General features: G+C 35.9%; 1 protein-coding gene across 1 annotated transcript in view; it reads right to left on the bottom strand.

Moving 5' to 3' along the window:
- The window catches only part of LOC148308594 (transient receptor potential cation channel trpm-like), a 255,119-nt gene that overhangs the window by 25,085 nt on the left and 203,178 nt on the right, over window positions 1–26,856 (bottom strand). The window contains exons 9-19 of the mRNA XM_088261536.1: window positions 26,630–26,777; window positions 21,653–21,839; window positions 19,923–20,181; window positions 18,314–18,500; window positions 17,245–17,434; window positions 15,942–16,153; window positions 14,780–14,938; window positions 3,308–3,484; window positions 2,783–2,940; window positions 1,212–1,402; window positions 592–737 (exon numbers count right to left, since the gene is read on the bottom strand). Of these exons, the coding sequence (XP_088117662.1) occupies window positions 592–737; window positions 1,212–1,402; window positions 2,783–2,940; window positions 3,308–3,484; window positions 14,780–14,938; window positions 15,942–16,153; window positions 17,245–17,434; window positions 18,314–18,500; window positions 19,923–20,181; window positions 21,653–21,839; window positions 26,630–26,777 (2,014 nt within the window). The remainder of the gene's footprint in view (window positions 1–591; window positions 738–1,211; window positions 1,403–2,782; window positions 2,941–3,307; window positions 3,485–14,779; window positions 14,939–15,941; window positions 16,154–17,244; window positions 17,435–18,313; window positions 18,501–19,922; window positions 20,182–21,652; window positions 21,840–26,629; window positions 26,778–26,856) is intronic.

The following is a 26,856-nucleotide window of genomic DNA, read 5'->3' as shown; positions in this document are numbered from 1 at the left end:
ATCAAGCCACTAATTGAAGTTTTTTTCTGTGCAACAGATCTTTTTAGGTAAAACCTGAATAGTGATTGTCCTGACGAAGAGACGGGTACGTCTCGAAACCGGTAGACATAAAAATCTCGGTTAGTGGTTATATACTAATATTATTAACATTTTTGTAAAAAAATAAATAAGTTTAAAAATATAATACAATGTATTAAAAATAAATACTGAGCCACTTATTGAACTTTTTACTGTGAAACAGATCTTTTTAGGTAAAACCTGAAGGTTTTTTCTCCATTTGAAAAATATTAAGTATTTTTTAAAAAAATAATAAAACAAACCTTTTCTTCAAATGCAAAAACAACACTTTCTGCCCTGTAGCGGGTAAATATTAAGTTAAAAATATGCCGCTTTTGTTGGGATATAGTACATTTTCTGGGCATTCCGAAAACATGCACAACCGAAAATTGACGATTTTTGATTTATGACGTTCTCGAAAGGAGTGAGCAACATGCGCCATCCGCCAACAATGCTTATTCAAAAGCATGAATTGGTTCATTAAATCTTAGGGTTGATTTATTTCAAATTTAGTATTTGCATGGTTGAACTAACCTCCCGGATGAGTCTCCAGCTGGCATCGTTGTGCGGATATAAAATGGCTTGTCGACAAACGCCAAAGGACATCAGCACCACAAGCAATAGAACGACAAAGTATATCATATTCTTCACCATCTTGCCCATCATGGTGACCAGTGGACCTGGGGAAACAAACCAATCCGTTATCTGATATTCTATTTATTGTAACTACAGAGAGTTGGTAGAATTCCATATTGAATTGTTGGGTAATATATCCAAAATTAAACAAGGTTTATTGGATTGAACTCTTCATTTATTTATGTATGTGTTAAAACGTGATGCGTTTCGTCTTATTAAGACATTACCAAACACTCAATGTGTTTGATAATGTCCTAATAAGACAAAACGGGTCACGTATTAACATATACATAAATAAATGTAGAATTCAATCTAATAAACCTTGTTTAATTTTGGATATATTACCCAACAATTTGATATCTATTATTCGGGATTTTGCTCAATCATAGAAGAAGAAGATAATTTTACAAATAAGTATTGTAAAATGTGCCCTCAAGACTCATTGAGGGCGGCACATTCTTGTAATCTGTTAATACGTCTATGGTGAAATATAAATAAATTAAAATATAATGGTTCACCTAAGTACTTGTTGACGCCGAGGATATTGAGTATCCGCAGGTACCAGTAGATGGAGTCCACACAGTATATCACTCTTCCAATATCCTGAGTAGACGGACGCAGCCTCAATGATAGTCCGACCAGGAATAGTATGATTGTCGCTGCGTCACAAGGGTTCCACATATTCCACGCCCATACGGAGAATTTGTGACTGTAAGGGGATATATGGATAACATTAATACTACTTACTTTTACTTATAACCCTTATCCGCACCCAGTGGTGCATAGGGCACTGCATCGAATTGACGCAGTGTTATCTTGATCATTACTTACATGAAGGCAAGGTTATCACTCTTACGCTTCAGGAGCCAGTCCAGGGTAATATTAAATAAATATTACAGTGTAAAATCACTAATATTAATTTTCACCCCCTCTGGGAATCGAACCCGGGACCTCCAGTACGGTAGTTAAACACGCTGACCATTACACCACGGAGGCGGTGTAATGGTCAGCGTGTTTTAAATACTACTGTTACACCGTTTCTCTGTAAAGGTAGGCAGAGAGGGTGTAACGCCGTACTTATCTATCCTGACTCCTAGCTTCCTTCGCATCCATACATGCTCTCTGATTACATAGACTTTCGACACCACCACATTTTAGGTTCCGATTGATCTGGTCATATCAAGTCTTTTTTGGCCATCCTTGTTCTGTTTTCCCATCCACATTTGCCAAATATATTTTTGTCACAAATTGTCATTCTCTAATTATCCATTCATTCCACATGTCCCCATACCACCTGAAGGAACTCTTCTTTTCAAAGACAACAGCTGGAAGCACGTTGCAGGAGTCTGGGTGAGTACCTATCCTACATCGGATCCGTGATAGTTCATAAGGAACTCTCATGAGAGGTGGTATCATACATGATAAAAATAGTAAAAGACATTGGTACCCTAGAATGGGGCTACTTGAACTTTGATGTGTTACTTGAGCCCAGTACAAAAAATATTTAAATCTGTATTTGGTTACAATAAGTGTCACCTGTCAGGGAAACAACGAATCATGTCCCTACGTTCATTATTGTAGACCAAATACAGATCTAAATATTTTTTTGTGTATTGGGCTCAAGTAACACATCAAAGTTCAAGTAGCCTTGTTCTACGGTACCATAAACCAAGCTAGAACACAAAATGCCGAACCCTCTTCTAGTGGAATGGAAGGTCTACTGATGACAGTCAACAGTCCGACTTCTCCTGAAGAGTTTTATGTGGTTTTCTCCCAGCAATGAACAAATACTGAGAAGTTCCGGATTGGCCCACACTACATTATACCTCCTGTTCCCAACACAGATCAAAATAAAACATTTTTTATAGCTAGAAGAAACAAAAATTCACTAATCGATCTATTGACCTTGTATATAATAAGCAAGGTAAATAATAAATGCAACTCCCATCTTAAAAAAAAGTCTTAAACTCTTCGTAATCCAAATAGTGAATGTATGAGAGGCGAATAATGTTTTCCAAGATAGAGTGGTGTGGTGTTCTATTTTCTCTGGGGGCGGTGCGAATTTAATTAAGGCTAAATGTTGACAAACCTAATGGCAACAGGTTCCGAGCAGACAATTTCTCTGATTTTCTCACAGCCCAGAGTGGTGATGTAGGCTATGGAGTACAGCTCTTGCCACGAGGGAGTATGCTCCATCCTCACAAGTACAGTGTATGTGAAAACCATTAGAAAAAACATATATGCCAACTGAAACAAAACAAAAATATAAAGGACACATATTATAATCAAATCATACAGAGTCAATTCATCAATATTTGCTACATTAGTTAACTACTTCTAACCCCTTAACCGCACCCCAACAGTGCAAAGGGCACTGTATCATATAAACACAGTGTTATCTTGATCGTTAACTCATGAAGGGCTGATCACCTTTCCTTCATGTTGAAACGATTAAGATAACACTGCGTTTATATGGCGCAGTGCCCTATGCACCATTGGGGTGCGGATAAGGGTTTTCTCTTTCTCTCTACCTTTATACAAGGCTCTAAAAGTAGAGGCTTTGTGGGTTGCTCAATGAAGAAAAATAGGTGACAAAGATAAAATTTGTTCTTACAGAGTCCGCCCAGAACTTGGTGATGGGTGCCGTGTAGAACTCATACAGCTTCTTCTTCATCCGAAGCGGCCTATTCTGCTTCACCTCGTAGTAGTCTAGAGCTGGCGGCTGCTGGATGTCCAGTCCGACTTTCCCATTCTCCTGAACCCTAGTGTCATACTCACCGCCAATGAGAGCCTAAAACACCAGTCAAAACATATTACATACAAACAATGTCTTATCTTAACTAACTCTTACCCGCACCAAATGGTGTATAGGGCATTGCATCGTTAATCATTAATCACATTAAAATTATACATCACATAAACTAAATTTTAGCAACGGTATACATCGAATTCAATTTATTCTTCCCAAAACTGATGTAACATCGCCATCTTGGTTTTTATTTTTGATTTAACATTTAATTTGTAGAACTCCATTTTAATTTATGTATTAATTTTAAATCAAACACAGATTTTTTGAGTCTACTAAATTGTATTTTATCAACAAAAACACATAAAAAATTAATATTGTGACAATTGTTTCGCCTAGATTTAAAATGCCATAACTAGGCGAAACAATTGTTACAATATTGATTTTTTTATGTGTTTTTGTTAGTAAAATACAACTTAGTAGACTCAAAAATCTGTGTTTGATTGAAAATTAATACATAAATCTTGGTTTTTCTCTGTCGCACACTGCTTTATCGACGGAACAACACTTTTTAAATTCAAATCAAAGGAGTTAATTTCTTTACACATATTAAAGGTGTCACAACTCGAGATGAAATATCTATCATTTTTTATATTAAGGAAGATTTTAGTCTGAAAATCCCGGGGCTTACGACCTGGCACTTGGTTGGGTTAAGTGATCGCTTTATAACCTTTGTTCAAATGGACTAAGCTTTTTATATAATTTCTCAACTTATGGTGCCACAATAGGCTTTACTTCAGGCAAAAGGGGTTCTACCGTATATCTTGTTTTGAATTATTTTAAGATTTCAAATAGTTAACAATATATCGCTCACTCCTTTCATGAACGTCATAAATCAAAAAACTTGATTTTTCAGGAGAACATTTTTAAAGTTTAAAAATATAATACAATCTATCAAAAATAAATATCAAGCCACTTATTGAACTTTTTACTGTGCAACAGATCTTTTTAAGTAAAACCTGAAGGTTTTTTTCTGCATTTGAAAAATATTTGGTTTAATTAAAAAAATAATTAAACAATACCTTTTCTTCAAAATGCAAAAATGACACTTTAGTTGCCCTGTAGCGGGTAAATATTAAGTTAAAAATATGCCGCTTTTGCTGGGATATAGTACATTTTCTGGGCATTCCGAAAACATGCACAACCCAAAATTGGCGATTTTCGATTTATGACGTTCTTGAAAGGAGTGAGCGATATGAGACATCAAAATTGTAGTAAGCAGATTTTCTGTTTTTTACTCTGATAAGTCATGAGCAAATTAATTATAATATCAATTTCTTAAATTCAGTATTTGTAATAGTTAATGTTGTGAACTTTTCTCTTGCTTACATATTATATCTTTCAGTATTATTGTATCGTGACTTACATAGTAAATTAATCATTAGAGTGCTGAGAACTGATATATTGACTCTGGTGCGTTTTAAATTTGCTATTTGTCAATAATATTCACAAAAAAAATATAGTTTAAAATAGAAACACATTCAGTGGAAATGTATTTTTTCTCCCTTACAATGTCTACTTCTTTGAAATAGACCATTTTTGCAAAAAAGTCTTCAGCAATTTTAACATACATATGAGAAAAAAATCTCAGCAAATGGTTAAATACAATATAAATATATTAATTTTTGACATGCGAAATTTATGTGCAATTTGTGTCAGACATTGATCAGAAACATAAATTTAGAGTGATAAACTTATTATATTATTTTGAGAAATACAAAGACTTTGTTTTTTGATCCACTCACATTTTTACTAACCAACTAGTTTCGGCAACAACCTGTTACCCTCTTCAGGGTTTAATTTATGATTTGAGTTAAGTGTTTAGTACTTGAATTGAGGGCAACAGGTTGTTGCCGAAACTAGTTGGTTAGTAAAGTGAGTGGATCAAAAAACAAAGTCTTTTTATTTCTCAAATTAATATATCAATATGATCCACGAAGTTAATGCTTTCAATAATCAAAAGACAAACTTATTTGCAAATATTGCGAGAACACACAAGCTAACTTTGAGCCTTATCCATACCCAACGGTGTATAGGGCACTGCATAAAATTGCCGCAGTGTTATATTGATCACTAATTAAATACAAGAAGACAAGGTGATCAATCCTGCGCTTCAGATATCATTTCAGGGTGATGAAAACATAAATATTAGACCGAATAATCACTCCTCTGGGAATCGAACCCAGGACTTCCAGCGCGGTTGCGAAATATGCTTAAGGCGGACGTGAATTCTCACATAAAATACAGAAGATTTGCATTTTTTAAATATGTCAATGCTACAATTGGCCAGCGAAAATCGGTCATGCGTTCTTGCAGTATTTGCGATAATATACACATGTGTTTGGATATAAAATTAAATTTAATTGCAGTCAAGTAAATCAAAGATAAAAGATGTAAGTGCATAATCAAATTTGTTAGAAAACATTTAAAAGAAACATAGATGTATGTGGAGTGAAATGAAAGTAGTAAATACATAGTTGATCACAGAGAATATTCATAGAACATTGAAGAATAAAAGAGAAACACTGCATTCCCGAGATTAAGAAGTATTAAAAAATAGTGTAATTAATAAATTATTAACATTTATAAGTCATATTAAGGATAAGATACAAGAAAAAGGAAAAAAGAATCAGTAATGTCCGTTCAAAGAGTCAAAATTGAGAAACGTCAAACATGCTGACCAAATAAAGACCATTATAAAATAATTAAAATATAACTTTGTTTTAAAATCACCATAAATGTTTTATTAAAACTTATAATTATAATTATAATGTCACCGGTTTCGAAGCTGACTGCTTCTTTTTCAAGAGTATTAATCAGTCTTGAAAAAAAAGCGGTTAGCTTCGAAACCGATAGACATTATAATCAAGTTATAATATAATATTTATAGTGAATTTAAAAAAAGTTATATTTTAATTATAAAATGTAAAATATCAAAGTTATTGCTTCAACTATAAATTATATAATAAATAATATAATAAAACCCTTATCCGCACCCCAATGGTGCATAGGGCAATGTGTCATATAAACGCAGTGTTATCTTGATCGTTTACACATGAAGGAAAGGTGATCAGCCCTCCGCTTCAGGTACCAGTCCATGGTAATATTGAATAAATATTACAGTGAAAAAATCACTTATATTTATTTTACCCCCCTTGGGAATCGAACCCGGGACCTCCAGAACGGTAGCCGAGCGTGCTGACCATTACACTACGGAGGCGGACATAAATTATACCTTTATAAAAATTTAAGTAAAACAGTATTAAATGTTATGTGCATGTAATTTTCGTTCGACACATCAAGATTTTATTGATATCTCAACATAGATGAAGAAATTTTGATTAGACATTGTTTGCGGGAAACACTTAAAAGCGTCTTTTATATACTGTTGGTAGAGAGCGGGAGATGCTTATAAGCATTCTATTTGATTACTTTTGGTAGAATGAGACACATGCCAAAAAAAACATTGTACAGATAGGAATTGGGTTTGCGGTTACTTGTGATTAGTATATGACCCTAATTAGTATACTAATTAGGGTCGGGGTTGATGAAAAAACCACCCGACAACATTGTATTCAAATGGGAAATACTTTGAATACTGTGCCAATTGACAAGTAGCTCCCAAGTTGTGTGAATCCACCTAATCCATACCTAAGACAGCGTCGGCATAGATTGTTTCATATTCCTATACACAGGACCAACCTGCCGATAGTTATGCCTGTAGGAAGAGCTACCGCTATGTTGAACAATATCACATTGGATATTGATCTGTTCCATGTGTCCAAAGGAGTTTTCCGAAGCGGGATTCTTCTACACCTTTAAGTCTTATTGCTTACTTTTAATATATACGCCTTGAATATTGTTATTTTTTATTTTTTTATTTTTATTTTTTGACATCTCATCAAAGATGAAGAAGAATATGGAAGTCCGGGCATTTACGGGGCCTACGACCGTCATAGGCTGGTTCAAGTGATCACTTCACACACGTGTAACATTCACCAATTCTACCCATTATTGACAACCACATTTACATCTCACCAATAGATGTCTCTAGTGAAGTTCTAGTGATTCATGAACAAGGTTTCTAAATTGGTTCATATATATAGAACTTCCAAGAATTTGAGCAGTGTGGTTGTCAATAATGGGTAGAATTGGTGAATGTTACACGTGTGTGAAGTGATCACTTGAACCAGCCTATGACGGTCGTAGGCCCCGTAAATGCCCGGACTTCCATATTCTTCTTCATCTTTGATGAGATGTCAAAAAATAATATGAAAATAACTCCTGTAATTGGAGATAATCCAGATTTCATGAACAAGTATTTGGACACACTCAAAATGTTGAATATTGTTTGTTATATATATATATATTTTTTTATTGAATAAATTGAATTGAAAATCCAGTATTTGTGAATAACAAATATAAAGATATCACATGTCTAAATGCTCAAATGTGCCTTTGCCAAGAATTCAAGATTTTTTTCCATCTTAGTTAAATCTTCTTTATCTATGTTGAGATATCAATAAAATCTTGATATAAGTATCCCGAGTTCAGCAAATTCAGTATTTGTGAACAAAGATATGGATACACCCAAATGTGGTGAACCATCTCATCATATTTGAACGTTGAATTGGCCAATACTGGAAAATTACACTACGAATCATATATGTATAAAAATATATAATTTATTTTAAGAAATAAACATATATATAGCATCTTTTGAACGGAAATTTCAGAATTTAAAAAAATACAATTTGCTTTAGATGTGAGAGTTAGAAATTTTGTTTAAAATATTTTAAATAGTGTGGTATGTGAAGAAAATAAATAAATACAGAAAAAAGTTACAAATGTTTTCTGATTCTGTCATTAAAACAATAGGCTGATTCCCTATTTTAAAATATTTTTTTTTGACGTCTAAAAATATTTAATTTATTTTTTTTAAACTTGTATTTTGTTATAATTAAGGTATTAAATAAGCTCAACTTACATTAAATTGTGTCAGTTTTAACCCTTACCGCTCCATATTTATTTTGTCTCCCTTGAAATTCGAACTAGGGCCTCCAGCATGGTAGCCAAACATGCTTACCATTACACTATAGAGGCAGACAAAGTAGTCCATAATAATAATTCATGATTTGATAACTTTGGCTGATAATTTTGGCGCAAGCAAAGAAAGTGTTATATTTCCACACAGTTCGGTGCATTACGCCTGGTACACACGTGAAAGACTTCACAATTGCATATGGCCGACCACACAGTATTTTCACAATTGCAACCTGGCAATCATGGATATAGTGACTATTGCCAACCTGGCGATTTTACAGAAAGGTGGAATCACCTTGAATTGCTATGATTAATTGTAATCAATTACAGAGACAATATGATTGATTTCCACCAATTTAATGGGCTGATAAAAACTGATAATGAATGGATTACTGCAAAATGTATGGATGGTCGGAAATACTATAGAACAGAGCTTTTTTTTCCATGTACGGTGGAACGGTGTTCCGGCACCGTTTTTCATGGATTTTTTTTAAAATTTGAAAATCAATTAGACAAAACAATATTTGTGTTTACGTAATTACAATTTGTATTTATATAATTCGTCAAAATGATCAAGTATGGTAGTGTAATGAATATTTAAAGGATATTTGAATATATTTTTTTTTGGTAAGTAGCTAGACATGAAGTGAGTTTTGGGATGTTTTTGTTTAAAAAAAAGCCCTGCTATAGACAATACCAAAGGATAGAGATAAAATGTATTTTATGCCATATGTATTAGTAAAGACATTTGACTGTGTGAAAATGCAATTAGAGATTATGCATTTGAATCGCTCAAACCATATATCTCACAGACAATTTAATTACAATTAAAGGAGTGTTTATTTTTAGCACCCTCTCTTAACAATCCTAAATATTAATTTTTGTTCATGGTAAAATAATGAGGAATCTAGCCTATTGTTGCAAAAATATTAACAAATTGGTGTAGGGATACATACACACTGTGGCATTGAATGGTAATGTGGTCAGGAAGTGAAAGATATTTACATTTTTCACATCTCAACGTAGATGAAGCAGAATATTGAAGTCTGGGCAATTACAAGGGTAATGACCGTCATAGGTTTGGTTAAGTAATCACTTTATGCAGTGTGTAACTTTCACCAATTCTACCCTTGATTGACACAACCACACTACTCAATTTTTGGAAATCCTAAATATATTGATCAAACTTGTGATTCAGCAAATGTGAGTTCACAACCGCCATCTATGTTGGAATGGGGAAATCCGGCTATAACAGGACAGGGCCTACGATCTATCGTACGCTGATGACACATCAAAAATGTAACATAACTATTTAGGAGAGAAACCCAGATTTGTAAATAAATATTTGGAAACACTGAAAATGTTTTGGAAGATATTTACTTCACAAAGTCCTCAACAAATGTTAGCTCCATCTGTCAGAACTAAGATAAGAAAACAGTTGTTACAGTATACTATTCTCAAGAATCCAGGCGACATAGCGAGTGTTTTTGCCTGGAATTTTTAACTAAAAAATAACCGTAGAACGGGGCTAGTTGAACTTTGTTGTGTTACTTAAGCCCAGTACAATTTATTATTTAGATCTGTATTTGGTCTACAATAATGAACGTATCGACATGATTCATTGTTTCCCTGACAGGTGACACTTATTATCACGATACGTTCATTGTTGTAGACCAAATACAGATTTAAATCTCTTTTTTGTACTGGGCTCAAGTAACACATCAAAGTTGAAGTAGCCCCGTTCTACGGTAGGTACCAGAAATGACAGATATTTTGAATAAAAAGAGTTAAACCACTCACTTTGGAAGAAGTTTAAAAACTGATAAAATTGGAGGTTAAGTAGGAACATGATAAGCGGTGTTGCAAAAGCCGTAGCAACATTTCAGAGTCACTTAGATGTAAGGTAATTCAAAACAAAATTGGTGTTCAACAATGGTCAGAATGTTACACAATGTATAAAGTGATTGTATAAACCAATTGACAATGCCGTGGTGTGTATGTATCATTTGTATAAACAGTCGACATTACAATACAGCAGTCAAGTCTTGTCAAGCGAGACATACAACGAGACATGACCCATTTGGGGTCGCGGTGGCAGAAAGAAAGGTCGCAGAGCCAACTCTTGGAGCCCTGCGACCATATCGGCTGTCTCCGCGACCCAAAATGTTGCTCGGGGACGATCACAAGTTTCTGGAGTACCTTGGTGCTCATCTGGTCTGAAGATGTTTTGGAGCGAGCCGATATTGATTTTCTCCTCGTACCGACCTAAGGACATGATCAATTTACTCTGCCAATCATAGTTTGCGAAAACAAACAACAAAGCACACTTAACCTTTCCGGGAGTGAGTGAACGTCGATGCAAATTTTTCCCAAAGGAGTATCGACATCAACGAACGTTGAAATTTGTCTGTGAGATAGTATGATGTAACTTGTAAAGCAATGACATCTGTGGATATTTGTATGTAATTTTGTCATAAAAAAAACCTAGAGATGATGAGTTTTATTTTATTTTGTATTTTTACATAATTTCCATCTTCATAATACATAGAATTTCGTGCAAATTTTTTTTCGTGTAAAAAGAACTCACTCCCCAGAAAAAGTCAGACATCAATTATTGTACACCCGGAAAGGCTAAAAGCTATCATTTAAAAAAATTTGAAAAAGTTTTTTAGATCAATTGAATTTTAAAATTAATCATAAAATCAATCATCATCTCATAATCTTTAGTCAATCATTAATTTTATAATCTTATCATTAATTCATTCGGCAGTCACTGTGGTAATATCCATTCATTTTTAATTTAAGTTTTACTTGGTGAATACCACCTTTCCTTAAAATCTATTGTGACATGTATGGTGTTGAAAATAATGCGGAATGCATCGAAACTTGTCACAATAGATTTTAAGAAGTATTATAGATTTTATAGATTTTAAGAAGAAACTAAACTTGTAATATTTTTCATTTTACTTCATTATTTTTATTGATTTATATATGCAACATTTAACATGCGTTTAAAATATGTTTAGTTATTTCACATGAACACAAAATGCATCCGAAAGCATTTAGCTTAGAAATAATATGTATGCAATTCTTTCTTGTTTAATTTATTTACATATTTATTTACGACTTATTATAAATACAAACACCTCATTAAGCAGGACTCGTGACGAGACATTATTTATATTATAAAATTTTTATATACATATCAAGGTTTAATTAATAATATATAAGGGGTACCCGGAATTAATGTCATTTTTTCTAGTATTCCATTTTTGAGTGTCAGTTACGCTTCGGCAAAGGAAGGATGAAAGAAGAGTGAACGCTGTTGAAATGCGCTCCCTCAGACGAATGTGTGGAAAATCATTGTATGACAGAATTAAAAACGACGATATAAGAAAGGAATGTAAGGATGAACGAGGAATTTGCGGTGGTATGGACATGTGGAGCGAATGGATAGCGAGAGAATGACTAAGAAAATATATGTGGCGAATGTGAGAGGGAAAACAGAACGTGGACGACCGAAAAAGACTTGGCACGATCAGATCAATCAGAACCTAAAATCTGGCGGTGTCAAAAGTCTACGTAATCGGAGGGCATGTATGACTAGATGTATGGATGTGAAGGAGGCAAGGAGTGTATGTCAGGACAGAAGAGTGTGGCGTTCCATCCTCTCTGCCTACCCCTGCGGGGAAACGGCGTGATGGTAGTAGTAGTAGTAGAAGTACGCTTCGGCCGCACTAGTAGTTAGTCGTGTTTTGTGTTTATTTTAAGTATTGAGTATTTATTTAAAGTAATCATTATGAAGTCCTCAAACCTGAACCAGCAATTAATGTTCAACTTTATTGTGATCAATTCGATCGTTTATATCGATCGAAATAAAAACAAAAAAATGTTTTTGGCGAATCGAAAAAAGCATATTTGCCACATGACAAGGCTCGCCCGCATACAGCAAAATAAAAATTCTTCTCTCTTAACCCTTATCCAAACCCCAATGGTGCATAAGGCACTGCATCATATAAATGCAGTATTATCTTGATTGTTAACACATGAAGGAAAGGTGATCAGCCCTCCGCTTCAGGCACCAGTCAAGGGTAATATTGAATAAATATTAGATTGAAAAAATAACTGAAATAAAAATGAATAGTCTCGAATGTAATATTTTTACACATTCATCATACTCTCTGGACCTTGCTCCTTCAGACTGTCACTTTTTTTTTCAATATAATATTACTAAGAAGGAAAAAATTATATTAGCAATGATGATGTGAAAATATATAACTAAATAATTTGATTTATATTATCCACTGACACTTCGTGATGGAATTGCATTTTTAATTTATTATTAGATTAAAACCAATATTTTTAGCTTTTCCACTTTTTTATTTGACCAGCGACCGGGTTTCGTCGTTACCGACATCATCAGACTGGACCAGTCTGATGATGTCGGTAACGACGAAACCCGGTCGCTGGTCAAATAAAAAAGTGGAAAAGCTAAAAATATTGGTTTTAATCTAATAATAAATTAAATAATTTGAGTGCAAGCCCCAGACTTTTATTAACAAATGCTTTAAAAGGTTACCAGTAAGATGGAAAAAGTTCACAGAAAAAAAGGAAAATATATATAATAATTAAACTTGTAAAATAAAGATGGTAAGAATATTTGATTTTTCATGTTAAAAACGACATTAATTGCGGGTATCCCTAATAACAAAGAATAAAGTGGTATAAATGAATGATGTTGTAGAAGTTGTTGGTAGTTTTTTGGTTGTAAGTCCATGTTGGAAGCCATTTATTTCTTGCGCTAGTATGTTTCTGAATGGTCCAAGTGACATCACTATATCGTGGTTTGTGGAAGATGGGCATAAAGCTAGAATACAATACTTGTTTTCTGAATTACTGATCGATTTGGCATAAATTTTGTGGTATAACATGATAGTTTAACTTTAAAAACACTTGTTTGAGATAATTTTTTGAGTTTGTTAATAAAAACACGCCTAGTTTCGAGAAGTATATATCGTAGTCGTACAGGAGAAAGTGACCAACTAACAAAACGTAAAATGTTCAGGAGGGCCATTCAAGCCACTTTTGCTTGGCATGAAAATAAACATCAATGCAGCTAGTTATTTTTAACATGTCAATATATTATACTTCCAAGTTTAATATAGCTTTGGGTTTTATCAGGGCAATATTAATCTAGTAAGATATCAAATAGTCAATGATCACGTTTTTGTAAAAAATGCACTTGATCAGTTTCTCCTGTATGACTACGATTTGTTTTCATTAACAGGTTAAAAAACAAACCAACTCGAAACTAGTCATAAAACTGTTAATGAAAACGGTAGCTCATAACATGTGAGTCAAATACAAATACAAAAAGATAACAAAAGAAAACATGTATTGTATTCTAGCTTTTTATATAAAAGAAAAGTTACAATGATTAAAGAAAACACTTCGTTTTTACCACTTGAGTTTTATTATAGACTACATGTTTCAGAAGTTAAACTTCCATCATTCAGGTCTGTATAATAAGTTATTATACAGACCTGAATGATGTCTATAATAAAACTCAAGTGGTAAAAAACGAAGTGTTTTCTTTAATCATTGTAACATGTCTTACCACAAAGTTAATGCCGAAACAATAAATAAAATAAAAGAAAAGTTATTTTAGGTAGTATGGACATGTGGAGCAAATGGTTATGAGAAAATGACAAAGAAAGTGTATTTGACGAATGTGAACAGGAGAACAAATCGAGAATGGCCGAAAAAGACTTGGCAAGACCAGATCAATCGGAACCTAAAATCTAGCGCTGTCAAAAGTCCACGTAATCGGAGGGCATGTATGACTAAATGTATGGATGTGAAGGAAGCTAGGAGTGTATGTCAGGGCAGAAAAGTGTGGCGTTCCACTCTCTGCCTACTTCTGCAGCGAAACAGAAATAGTAAATATATCCAGCAAAAACCACGATCCAGCGGAGTTCCTTGAGTCATTCAAATAGTTTTGTTTTATAACATGTAAAATTCATAAACCTCTAAATTCAGCTTGTTATTTAAAATTTAAAATCACCGTCATGTTTACAATGATTATTATTTAAACATTACTTGTACAACTTACTTTGGTTAAATTCCGCAGTAAAACTATTGCGGAGTTGTACCGAATGTAAGTTTAGAATATTGAATATCATTTTGATAGACGTATAATGTAAAAAACAAATTTGTAATAAATTGAATAAAACAGACCTCTGCATCAGGGTTGTGGTTCCTGTCATCTTCCCTTCCTTCTTCTAAACTTTCATTTTCCAGATGTTCCTCTTCGGTTTGGGGCATGAGCTGCAGTTCTTCCTTGGATTTGAACTCCAGTTTTATGATGTAAAATGGAAAAATCAGTCCCAAGATGACCTAAAGACAACAAATAAGCGTTTAGCAAACGGAGAAAGAAACTATGACACTATGAATTCATCCTGTTATAAGAAAAATCATGATGGGAAAGATAGAAGGATGCTGAAGAATTGACAGAAAGCGAGCATTATGGCTGAGCAATATCCTGACTGGACCGAGATAAGAGGTACAGAGGAGTTGTTCCGGATGGCACAATACTGCGAAACCTTTGCCAGAGTGATCACTAAAGTAAAAGGCACTTGACAAGATACAAATAGAAGCAGAAATCAAAACAATCTAAATTATAAATAATGAAAACCCCCCGGTAAATTATCAAAAGTTGACTGGTCCACGGCGATAAAAGGGTTTGGAACCACTTCTCTAAGCTTTTTTCTTCTTATTCTTTTTTAGCCTTCTGTCTTCCACTGCTAGATAAAACCATTTTCCGTATCTTTCCATTTTTTCGGTTAATTGCTGCTTGCAGCCAGTTTTTACCCCCCACAGCAGCTTTGTGGTCGGACGATCTAGTTTGAGGTCTTCTGATGCCTTTTTCATACTCCCAAGGTCTTAAAATCTTAAAATTTTGAGTCCATCTTTTGGGGTCTTAACTTGAAATTTTAAGGGTCTATCTTGTGGGGCCTTGTTTCGGAATATTAGAGGTCCATTTTGTAAGGTCTTGTCTTGAAATTTTAGTGGTCCATCTAATGCGGTCTTGTATTGCTCTAAGCTATACAGTACACTTCAAATCAACTCCGGTAATAAGGAAAGCTCATTATCAGAGTGAGTAACACTCTTCAACATCGACCAGAGATTCCAAGTACACCCTTTGTATGTCCCAATACCCTGTGGAAAGCTTTCACGAATCATCAAGGTGGTGATACTTACCATGATGATGGATTGGATGGGGATTAGGACCGTCGGGGCGCTGTTCAGAGCTGCCCAAGACAAGGACAATTGCTCTCAAGTGATAATCGACGTCAGGGAGACCTGACATGACACTAACAGAAGAAAAAATAGGTGATACCTTAAGGTTGGTGTTTTTCCTAGTCCTTAGTCCTCCCATCCAGAGGTCGGCCAGGATGATTTGGGAGCAGGGGTGTGCCAGCAGGGCGCGGTGGTTGGCCGCCACCGCCAGACTGAGGCAGGTCTGCCCGGACCAGTTCTGAAGCTCGCAGGTCAACAGCTGTTGCGCCTGATCATCGTCTTGTCGGTAACAAAAGTCTAGTAGTTCAAGGGCTGAAACATATTAAACGACTCAATGAATTTGTTGAATTTTGGTAAATTGTGGTGGGTACATCTATATAAACAAAAATATAAATGTTTGTTAGTTCAAAATTTTACTTTTGGGGCAGACAGAGAGAAAAGAACACCACACTCATCCGTCTTTGCAAACAATATTCGCCTCTTCCACAGTCGTGCATCTCCTCATACATACCTGCTGATTATTTTAACTCCTGACCTGACAACTTTCAAGTATTTGAAATACTTGATCATGCTAAGTTATCATCCGTCTTCCTCTGCTCCTATCCCAACTTTATTTACATCATAAATTTGTTTTACTATTCATCTTTTACCTTCTTCACTCATTTGTAACACATGCTCAGACCACCTCAACATACCTTTCTTAACACATTGTTTTTGGGCGGTTTTTTCATCAACCCTGACCTTAATTAGTATATGAATTAGGATCACATACTAATCACAAGTAACTGCAAACCTAACTCCGATATGTACAATGTTTTTTGACATCTCGCGCTCTACCAAAAGTAAGCAAATAGAATGCTTATAAACATCTCTTGCTTACAAACGCTTTTTAAGTTTTTAATTTTATTTAAAAAAAAATTGTTTACTGAGAGTCAAGTATTTTTTTGTATTTTGTATCAACTAATTCTACTTAGAAACCTATACCCTTATACCCTGTACTATGACTATTTATTTTGTATACCCACACACAGGCCATGCCTTTGTGGGATCTTTTTTTGTATTCATTTTTATTTTTATTAATATTTTTTGTATTTGAATTTATGCTATGTAATGCAAAAGAATTTAAAATAAAGAAAAAAAAATCTCCCGCTCTCTACTAACAGTATGTTAAAGACACTTTTAAATGTTTCCCGCAAACAGTGTGTTAACTTTATCAACATTGCTTATCTCTGTACTCTTAGCCATACAGAAAGCAAAGAAAGTAATCAATACTTCAGCCTTTTCGTGTCCAGTATTGAACAAAGACCTCCCTTTTGGATTTCCACAGTTCTCTGTTGGACTTGACTCTCTTCCAGTGCAGGTTTTAAAGTAATCAATAACCTATGAATGATCGTTGTGCATACCTTTGGTTTCAAATTCTTTCCCGCAATATCTCAGTTCTTCATATATCTCAGTTTCAAGGTCGTCCTCTGCGGCTTCATGGGCCATGGCTTTATACAGCTTGCAGGCCGCCAGCGCCTTGGCCAGGGCTTCTTCTCCGTGCGTCCACATTAGCAGTGCCATCTGGTGGCGCTTTGTTAACACTGCCCACATCTGAAAGATTTAACCCCTGGTTACCAAAATCTGATATATCAGCTTCCGCTACTCTGGCGAAAAATACCGGATCCGTTGGATGTCACATCATGATTTATAAAAGTATCAAATACATTTTGGAAAGTATGTAAGGGATTCCTTACACACTGTTAAGCCGCTTGTGCACTACACGGAATTTTACCGTCCGGCAGTCCGGTTTTGAAAAATGAAAGCGACTATGACAGTTTAGCATTTTCGAATTTATGCGCAACGTGTTCATGCACCGATCAAGAGCACAGATCCGAAGAAAGATGGACAAAAGCACAAGCCAATTCAAGCCAATCATCTGTTTTATATGCTAACTGACATGCCGGACGGTAAAATTCCATGTAGTGCACAAACGCCCTATCCCAGCTATGCCGGTTTTTAAAGAAGTATAAACTACGGGGTTAGTAACGAAACAAAATTAAATTGAATAGCTATTTTATGTTATACATTATTTTGCCATAAATTCGTCTGAGTGAACACATTTTTACTGCATTCGGTCGACATGACGTGACGTAACTGACGTGCCAGACGGTAAAATTCTGTGTAATTCCGTGTAGTGCACAAACGCCCTTAGAGTTGTGCAAAAAAAATTAATTTATGTTTTTTTTTTCTACACAGGATAAATCGAAACATCTTCTCCCTTCCATTATTCTAACTCTAAGAATGTACTCTTAGAACCCCCTTATTTGTCACTATTTTGTTCCATCCTTCTCTAGCACCACACCTCTCATTACTTACTTATTTACTTCAGCCTTCTTCTTGGGTCCAGTATTGAACAAAGGCCTCCCTCTTGGACCCACTTCTTCCAATTCTCTCTTTATGACTAGCCATATAATTATATTTTGGACTTACCAGTAATTCATTGAAGGGATAATCGAATAGCGCCATTTCAGTAGTGACCGGCATGAAACCGGTAACAAGACTGAGCGGATTCCCGCTGTAGTGCCGAACAAACGAGGCGGAGTTTCGATGGACGTTAGAATTCTTATTCATTACTTTGGCATATATTGGACGAAATTTTCTTCTTGTGTAGTATGCTCTGAAATAGAAGAAAGTGAGGTTATGAGTTGTCGTTAATCATAATCATCCGCATATCCGCAAGTGTCTTTCGAATTTGGCATTCAACGAAAAATCTAAAGCAGGCAGGACTCATATTTCTAAAATCCCAAAGCAAATGTATTTGCCACTCCATAGCGGGTGTTTTTGCCTAGTATTTTTCATGCAATAACAGCATTAATGTATAGTAACTTTGAACATAGAAAGTAAAACTATTCACACAAGGAATAGGCCATAAAACTTGAACCTAAGTAGGAACATGATAAGCGGTGTTGTACAAGCCATAGCTAGATTTCAGAGTCACTTGAACTTCAGGTGATTCCAAAAAAAATTGTATAAATTGTTACTTTGTCTGCAGTAAGAACCAAAGAAAGAAGAAGAAGTTAAGAAAGGTGTGTTAAGATGGTTTGGACATGTAGAACGAACGAGTGAGGAAAGATTGGTAAAACAAATTCATGAGGCAAATGTAATTGGGAAAAGGAGCAGAGGAAGACCGAGAAAAACATGGCACGATCAGGTATGCCAAATACTTGAAAATGGTTAGGTTAGGAGTCGTAATAATTGGCGGGTATGTATGAGGAGATGCATGAACGTGGAAGAGGCGAAGAATGTTTGCAAAGACAGAGTGGTGTGGCGTTCTATTCTCTCTGCCTACCCCTGTGGGGAAGCGGCGTGATGGTTGGTAAGTTAGTCTGCAGTTACTCTAAACACCAATTAGTACTATAGAGGTACCACTCCCTCAAGATGTCAAGCCAGGATATGCATATTCTTCCTATGCTGTGTTTACCTTCCACTTTGTCTCGTAATATAATACATATTACTTTGTATTTGTCCCCCTACATAAGATGGGCAAAGTACTCGAGCTATTTTTTCAATACTGACTATAAATTGTTTCTCTTTTCCCATGCTGAAATTTGAAATCATTGAGTATTTGACATTATTCATATTGAAAGATGTAAACTTTTGCAATACTTTAATTTGTAAGAGAATAAGAGAGACAGGAGCCATGGTGCAGATGGGTAGACTGCGAAACTGGTGTATAAACTGGATTCGACTCCTGTCAATTGCCAAATAAATTTGAGAAAGATTTACTTTCAATTGGTTGTGTTTGTGATGTATTTTTTACATTAAATGTCCCTATCCTTACTATCTTATCTGCAAACAAGCCTTTAAAAAGGAGAGGTTTTATGGGTTGTTCCTTAAAAAAAGTAATATTACTAAATTAGTGCAGCATATGAGGAACTGACGAGGGTTTCGCATAATAGACCGGGTTTCTCAAAATAGACTGGAATGGCAAAGGAGGTGTCATTTATTTCTGCAGACCAATCCATAAGTTTCAGACCACAGAGGAAGAGAAAAATAGTCCCGTTCCGGTAATACATCAGTAACATTTATTCCAACTTACCTATAAGCTCCTCCCATTAATTTATTAATAACTAATCCTACATCGTGGAGAGTGTACAGATATCCCCTGGGGATGTGCGGTCTCAGGTCTCTCAGAATGTGTCCCAGCGTGTTGCTCGGTCCCTGCCTCGTGTTGTACAGTTCTTCCAGCCGAGGGATGGTCAGGAACTTCCTCATGGAAACCCCATTTTCCAAGAGGAGCTTCACAAAGTCGATACGGTCGTGCTCCAGGGCTTGCATCATGGCTTCATCCAAAGCCCCTGAAATCATAATTATTAAGGATTTCAACTTTCTTAAAAAATATGCATTTTTGAAACAACAAAAAAAGTACAGCGGAAGCTCTCATAATGAATATAATTCGTTCCAGAATCTTACTCATTAAGTGGACCATTCGTTAAGCGAAACATTTTTTGACAGTGTCAAACACAATTTTTGAATTACCTAACGTCATGACTCACAGTGTATCATGTCCCTACTCAGGCTTCAAATTTTTAAGTTTTATAGCCTATACCTACTGGTGAGTGGATTTACTCTTTATGTTTAAGGTTACTATAATTTCATGTGATTCATGAGTGAAAATTCTAGGCAAAAACACTCACTATCTAGCTAGAGGCATGAGTTTATAAATTTCATTGATTCTTAGTTAGCAGTGAAGTTACTTAGGTGTATGATTTTAATTGTATGATTTTCTAACACAAGTTAATGTCGTGAAATAGGTACTTGACCTTTCTGTATAACTGTAAATTAACTAAAAAAAACTATAAATGTCACTCATTGAGGGAGCAACTTTTTGACAGTTTCTTTTACTCTATATAAGAGGTGGTCGTTTTGAAAGGTTCTACTGTATTAACACACTTCCGACAGGAAAAGTATTTCTACCCGTCGGGTTGATAGATGTTCAAGGACCAGAAGGGTTTTTTTCACCTTCTGCGCTAGCCTCATTTTAAAAGCAGAAAAGAAGGAATTATCCAATGTTTTTATATGAATATTATATCCCAATCTCTTTGCTAAGGTCTTAACTATATGTACATAATTATCAAATATGTATAAATAGTTAGGACTTGTCGCCAGCGGTCCATAGGCGTAAAAAAAAAACATCTGAAATGTGTTAATATAAGAACATTTTGAGTGTGTCCAAATACTTGTTCACTAATCTGGATCATCTGGAATTGTAGGAGTTATTTCTAATATTATTTTTTGACATCTCAACAAAGATGAAGACTTCCAAATTCTTCTTCATCTACGTTGAAATGTCAAAAAATAATGTGTTAATATAATAATAATAAAATAATAAAACCCTTATCCGCACCCTAATGGTGCATAGGGCACTGCGTCGTATAAACGCAGTGTTATCTTGATGGTTTACACATGGAGGAAAGGTGATCAGCCCTCCGCTTCAGGTACCAGTCCAGGGCAATATTGAATAAATATGACAGTGAAAAAATCACTTATATTTATTTTACCCCCTTTGGGAATCGAACCCGGGACCTCCAGAACGGTAGCCGAGCGTGCTGACCATTACACTACGGAGGCGGACATGTGCGGTGTTAATATAAAGATCATAAAAAAATTTGCTTTAATAATTACTAAGTTATCGAGTGAAACATTGTTTTAAGGGAATTTCCTATCTCCCTATTGAAATCCAGGTAGGTTGAACTAACTAATCTAACATAACCTACTCATCACTCCGCTTACCGCAGGGGTAGGCAGAGAAGAGAAGTTTGTCATTACCTGGGGGCCATTCTTGTCCGTACACAAAGATTTCTGAGCGAGCAATGTCCACTCGGTTCCAGGTGAGTGAGAGAGACAGCTGTTCGGAGGGAGCGAGATGCTGTGACCTGAAGAGGGCCGTCAGGATGGTCTGGTCAAGCTCCTGGGATCCTCCTTCTGCTCGCTCCTGTATCCTGAACACTGTTATCTGAGGGAGACAGAGCTTTATTAATTACTTGAAAGGCGACGTGGCGTACTTGGGTAAACGCTCGCTGCGAAACTGGCGTTGCGGGTTCGATTCCCTCCAATTGCAAAATGAATTCAAGAATGACTTATTTTCAATTGGTCTAGGTGTTTCTGATATATTTTCCACATTTACTTTCCCTATCCTTACTATCCTACCTGCAGACAAGCATCTAAAATATACGCTATGCGGGTTATTCCTAAAAAAAAAACTTGTTTGTCATGAGCGTTGCAATTTAAGCGGCAGGTGACTTACAGCATGTGGGTCCTCACATGAATATAGGTATGCAACGCCAAATTACCTAGGCATTGCTACTATTTTCCTCATCTTCTCATAGAGTACCTACTATTTCTCATCCATTTTCTTACCAGAAGATCTTTACATAGAAGTAATGTCCATCACTGTGAACTCCTTAATTTGTATCATCCATATTAAAGACGGGGACATCTTTAAGATGGAGACCTTGGGAGAGCAAAAAAAAAAAACGTCAGAAGACTTCAAAAGAGATTGTCTGACAACATAGTCACTGTGGGGGGTAGAAACTGGCTGCAAGCAGCAACCGACCGAAGGACATATCCAGCAGTGGAGGACAGAGGGCTCATGAAGAAGAAAGAAGAGGAAGTTATACCATCCAGTATCTTATCTTATTACGTTTTTGACATCTCAACATAGATGAAGAAGAATACGGTAGTCTAGGCATATACAGGGGTTAGGACCATCATAGGTTTTCTTAAGTAATCACTTTATACACACACATGTAACTTTCACCAATTCTACTCATGATTGACGACCAAGCTAGTCAATTTTTGGAAATCACTAATATATTGATCACACTCGTGACACAGTAAATGTGAGTTCATAACCGCCATCTATGTTGGGATAAGGAAAGCTTTTTACAGCTCTTATTTTATTGTAGGTTCATAAATTTGGGAAGTACCCTGTTATCATATAATCACAATTGATGTAACAGTTATGTGGTGCCCTAAGCGCCACTTGATAGTGGTTAGAAGTAGACATGATTTTGATATTCTATCAAACATGGTTTCATATAAAATTATCTATTGAATTGGTGTATACTTTGTGGAATAATACAATGATGAAATTATTTCTCCAATTTGGAGTTAATTAATTAAACACGACTTGTTTTCAGATCTAGAGATATTTTCATCAACAGGTGAAGTATTTGCACTTTTTTCTGTTTATAAGAACATCTGTATGTAAGTTGTCGAAACTAGTTGTACATATTTACATAAATAAGCCTAAAAGTTTAAGTTATTAAAAAAAAAGGCATTCATTTTTATTAGTATTTTACACATCTTATCTCAAATTTATATTAAAACGCAAAGATAAGATAAGCATTTTACAGGATACTAATATTGAATCAGCACACGTGAGATTAGATAAAACGATACTATTATAGACGGATATCATTTATTGATAGTTGAAGTTTTGCGGGAATTGCTCATAAGTAAAAGCGTATCAATAAAGTAAAAAGGCCGGGTTTAAAGTGTGATTGACTAACAAACATGGAGGATCACAAGGGTATCAAATATAGACCCAGCATGTTGCTCAAGAAAGAAGAAAACGTTTTGATATCTAACTTGATCGGTCCTCGATGCATCAGTTTGGCGACGGCGGTGGTCCAATTGTTCACGACCGAAGGTCCGGGCCACAGCGAGTGGGTTCACATGGATACCGGGATTCTTTGCTTCATCAAAAACAACCATCTGAAGTCCTACTTCTTCACAATGTACTGTATCGAAAGGGAAATACGCATCTGGGAACAGGAGGTCTACAATCAAATACAGTACAAGACCCCGTTACCATTCTTCCACACGTTCGAAGCCGACGAATACATGGTGGCGTTCAATTTTGCCAGCGAGATAGAGGCGATGTTATTCAAGTCGTCGTTGTATGAAAAAATTGAATTGAAGATTCAAAGAAGACAAGAACGCCTGCGGAGATCCGCTCTTCAAACGAATCTTCTCCCAAACACCCCGGGAAACTTAGCGCAGATAACGCTAGACAATAACCTCAAGCGAAACGAACTAGGCGGTGTTAGAAATGACGCTGGCGGTGTAATAAAGGATAAAAATACTGTCAGAAAGAAGAAATCTAAAACGCGTAAACTTACCAAAGCCGATATTAGTTTTCCTAAAGACTTCAAGCACGTGTTCGGCTCGTCCAATATGAAAGATGAACAAGTATTAGACGTTGACGGTATTCTGGCGGGACTTTCTGCAGAATTTTTACATAAAGCCCGTATTACCGAATCCGATCTCCGAGATGAGAAAATACGGTCCTTCATAGCCCGTTTCATCAATAAAAACAGTGGACTACCGCCCCCCGCGGAAGCTCCTGTTCAACAAGTCGAAGAAAAACCTTCAAGAAAAAAGAATTACATACTGAAGTACATGACTCTTCCGCAGAAGACTAAGAAAAGAAGAGTGACGAAAGCTGATATCGGGTTGCCGAAGGATTTCAAACACGTGTTCACGCCGGTCGCTATTGACGGCTGGGATGACAATGCGAAGGATGCCAAGCCCGTCCCGGAGAGTCCGGTGGATCTTCCGTCGAGAGGACAGCCTATTTTTAGGTCAGCGAGGACGCCTAAAGGGGCCGCTTCAAAAGAGCCCCGGTTGTCCCCGCCCAATTATCCTGCGCCTTTGTATATCCCGCCGCCCCCTCAAGCGCCTCTGCCCCCTCCTCCTCCTCCACCGCCTATCAGTCCGCGTCCGCGGTCCATCAATTCCCCGAGAGCCCAAAATGGCGACCCGAGAACCGCGCTGATGGACAGCATCCGCGGAGGGAAGCAGCTCAAACAGGTGGACGTCAATAGCGCGCCAAAGGAGGGCGGCAAAGGAGTGTTGCTGGATGAGATACGCAAAGGCGTGGAGCTTAAGTCAGTTCCCGCTAGCGAGAACAAAGAACGAAGAGTCATGGATACGGCAACTTTGGCCGGTGCGCTCGCAGTGGCTTTGGAAGAAAGATCCAAGGCGATGCGTTCAGACTCATCGAGTGAAGAGGAAAGTGGCAGCGATGCGGATGTGGACGAATGGGAAGATTGATGGAAAAACAACTATAATTAGAAATGATATTTAAAAAAATTGTTTTAATTTTCCTAATCAGAACGTTTTAAGTGAATTTTTTAATAAATCTTGACCAAGAAACGTGTGTGTTATTTAGATAAAACTTAACCATTAGAATTTGGCCCAGCGCCATTGTACTGTAACCGTTAGTTATGTAAATTGTTCCGAAGCACTATGACGCTTAAATTCTCAGTGCAATTTTTCCCTTCAATTTGAGTGCGTCATATTGCGGTTGGTGCGTGTCTTGATAATTGTATTTAATGGTTATTCTATTGAAACAAATACACCCTAAAGTGAATGGATATATTCCACCATATTGGATGTTAGTTCTACTGCAGTGGATCACAATGTATCGGATGCATAAACACTACGGACGATGAGACCTTTGTTCCAATAAATGGAGACAGTGACGCCAGAAGGGACATTATTGAACATTGTAAATAGAAACAGGACATCCTGGAAAGCTGAACTTCCTCATCACAGGAACACGACCGGAGCCCTGAATAAACAGATCTATTAAGAGATGAAGATAAAGAAGAAGTAAATACAAAATGAATCTTTGAATTCATCATCCGTAAAAAGGGACAACGTGGGAAAACATAATTTGAAGTGACATCATCTCGTAATTTCCTATATTTTTTTGGTTAATTGTTTTTTTGTTGTTTTTTTAAAGAACCATAAATGTTATTCTTTATTTGTATACATGCAAAAAGAATCATTAAAATCGGTTGACATTTCGCTCACTCCTTTCAAGAACGTCATTAATCAAAAATTGTCAATTTTCAGTTGTGCATATTTTCAGAATGCCCAGAGAATGTACTATATCCCAGCAAAAGAGGCATATTTTAAACTTAATATTTACCCGCTACAGGGCAGAAAATGTTGTTTTTGCATTTTGAAGAAAAGGTATTGTTTTATTATTTTTTTTAAATACACTAAATACAATATTTTTCAAATGGAATAAAAACCTTCAGGTTTACCTAAAAAGATCTGTTACGCAGTAAAAAATTCAGTAAGTGGCTTGATCTAAAATTTATTTTTTCTACTACTACTACTACTACCATCACGCCGTTTCCCCGCAGGGGTAGGCAGAGAGGATGGAACGCCACACTCTTCTGTCCTGACATACACTCCTATATTTATTTTTAATACATTGTATTTTATTTTTAAACTTTAAAAACATTCACCTGAAAAATCAAGTTTTTTGATTTATGACGTTCTTGAAAGGAGTGAGCGATTTGTCAACGTTTTTGCATCGTTATTGAATACCATATTTTTTAATAATAATAAATCCCTTACCGCACCCCAATGGTGCATAGGGCACTGATTCATATAAACGCAGTGTTATCTCGATCGATTACACATGAAGGAAAGGTGATCAGCCCCCCACTTCAGGTACCAGTCCAGTGTAATATTGAATAAATATTAGAGTGAAAAAATCACTTATATTTATTAAACCCCCCTGGGAATCGAACCCGGGACCTCCAGAACGGTAGGCGATCATGCTGACCATTACACTAGGGAGGCGGACATTTTTAGTATCTAAAAAGACTGTAGCAATTTATACACATACTTCCTTAATAAGCATAGCATTAAAATGTTTAAAAGAAAAGACAATATTTTAAGTGGGTTTTAATAAAAAATTAATAACTGAAGTATATTTACCAGATTTTTTTTCCTCGTGCATTGCAGCAATTCCGTATAGAGGCATTCCGCCAGTGACTGGCCGACCTCGAAAGTTTTTTGTATGGTGTTCAGCAAATACTCTTTCATGGACTCCAATACAGTTTGTTCTCCGGATTCTAAAGCATATCTGTAAATAAATAAAAAAATATTTATATATTTTATTTATTTATTTAATTAATATAGTTACATTTTTTTAAAAACAATTT

This window comes from Brachycentrus maculatus, unplaced genomic scaffold (assembly GCF_059751285.1).
Source record: "Brachycentrus maculatus isolate JH-2025_06_01 unplaced genomic scaffold, ASM5975128v1 h1tg000157l, whole genome shotgun sequence".
NCBI classification, from domain to species: domain Eukaryota; kingdom Metazoa; phylum Arthropoda; class Insecta; order Trichoptera; family Brachycentridae; genus Brachycentrus; species Brachycentrus maculatus.
The sequence above is the reverse complement of the archived record's forward strand: the minus strand, read 5'-3'. Positions and strand labels throughout refer to the sequence as shown.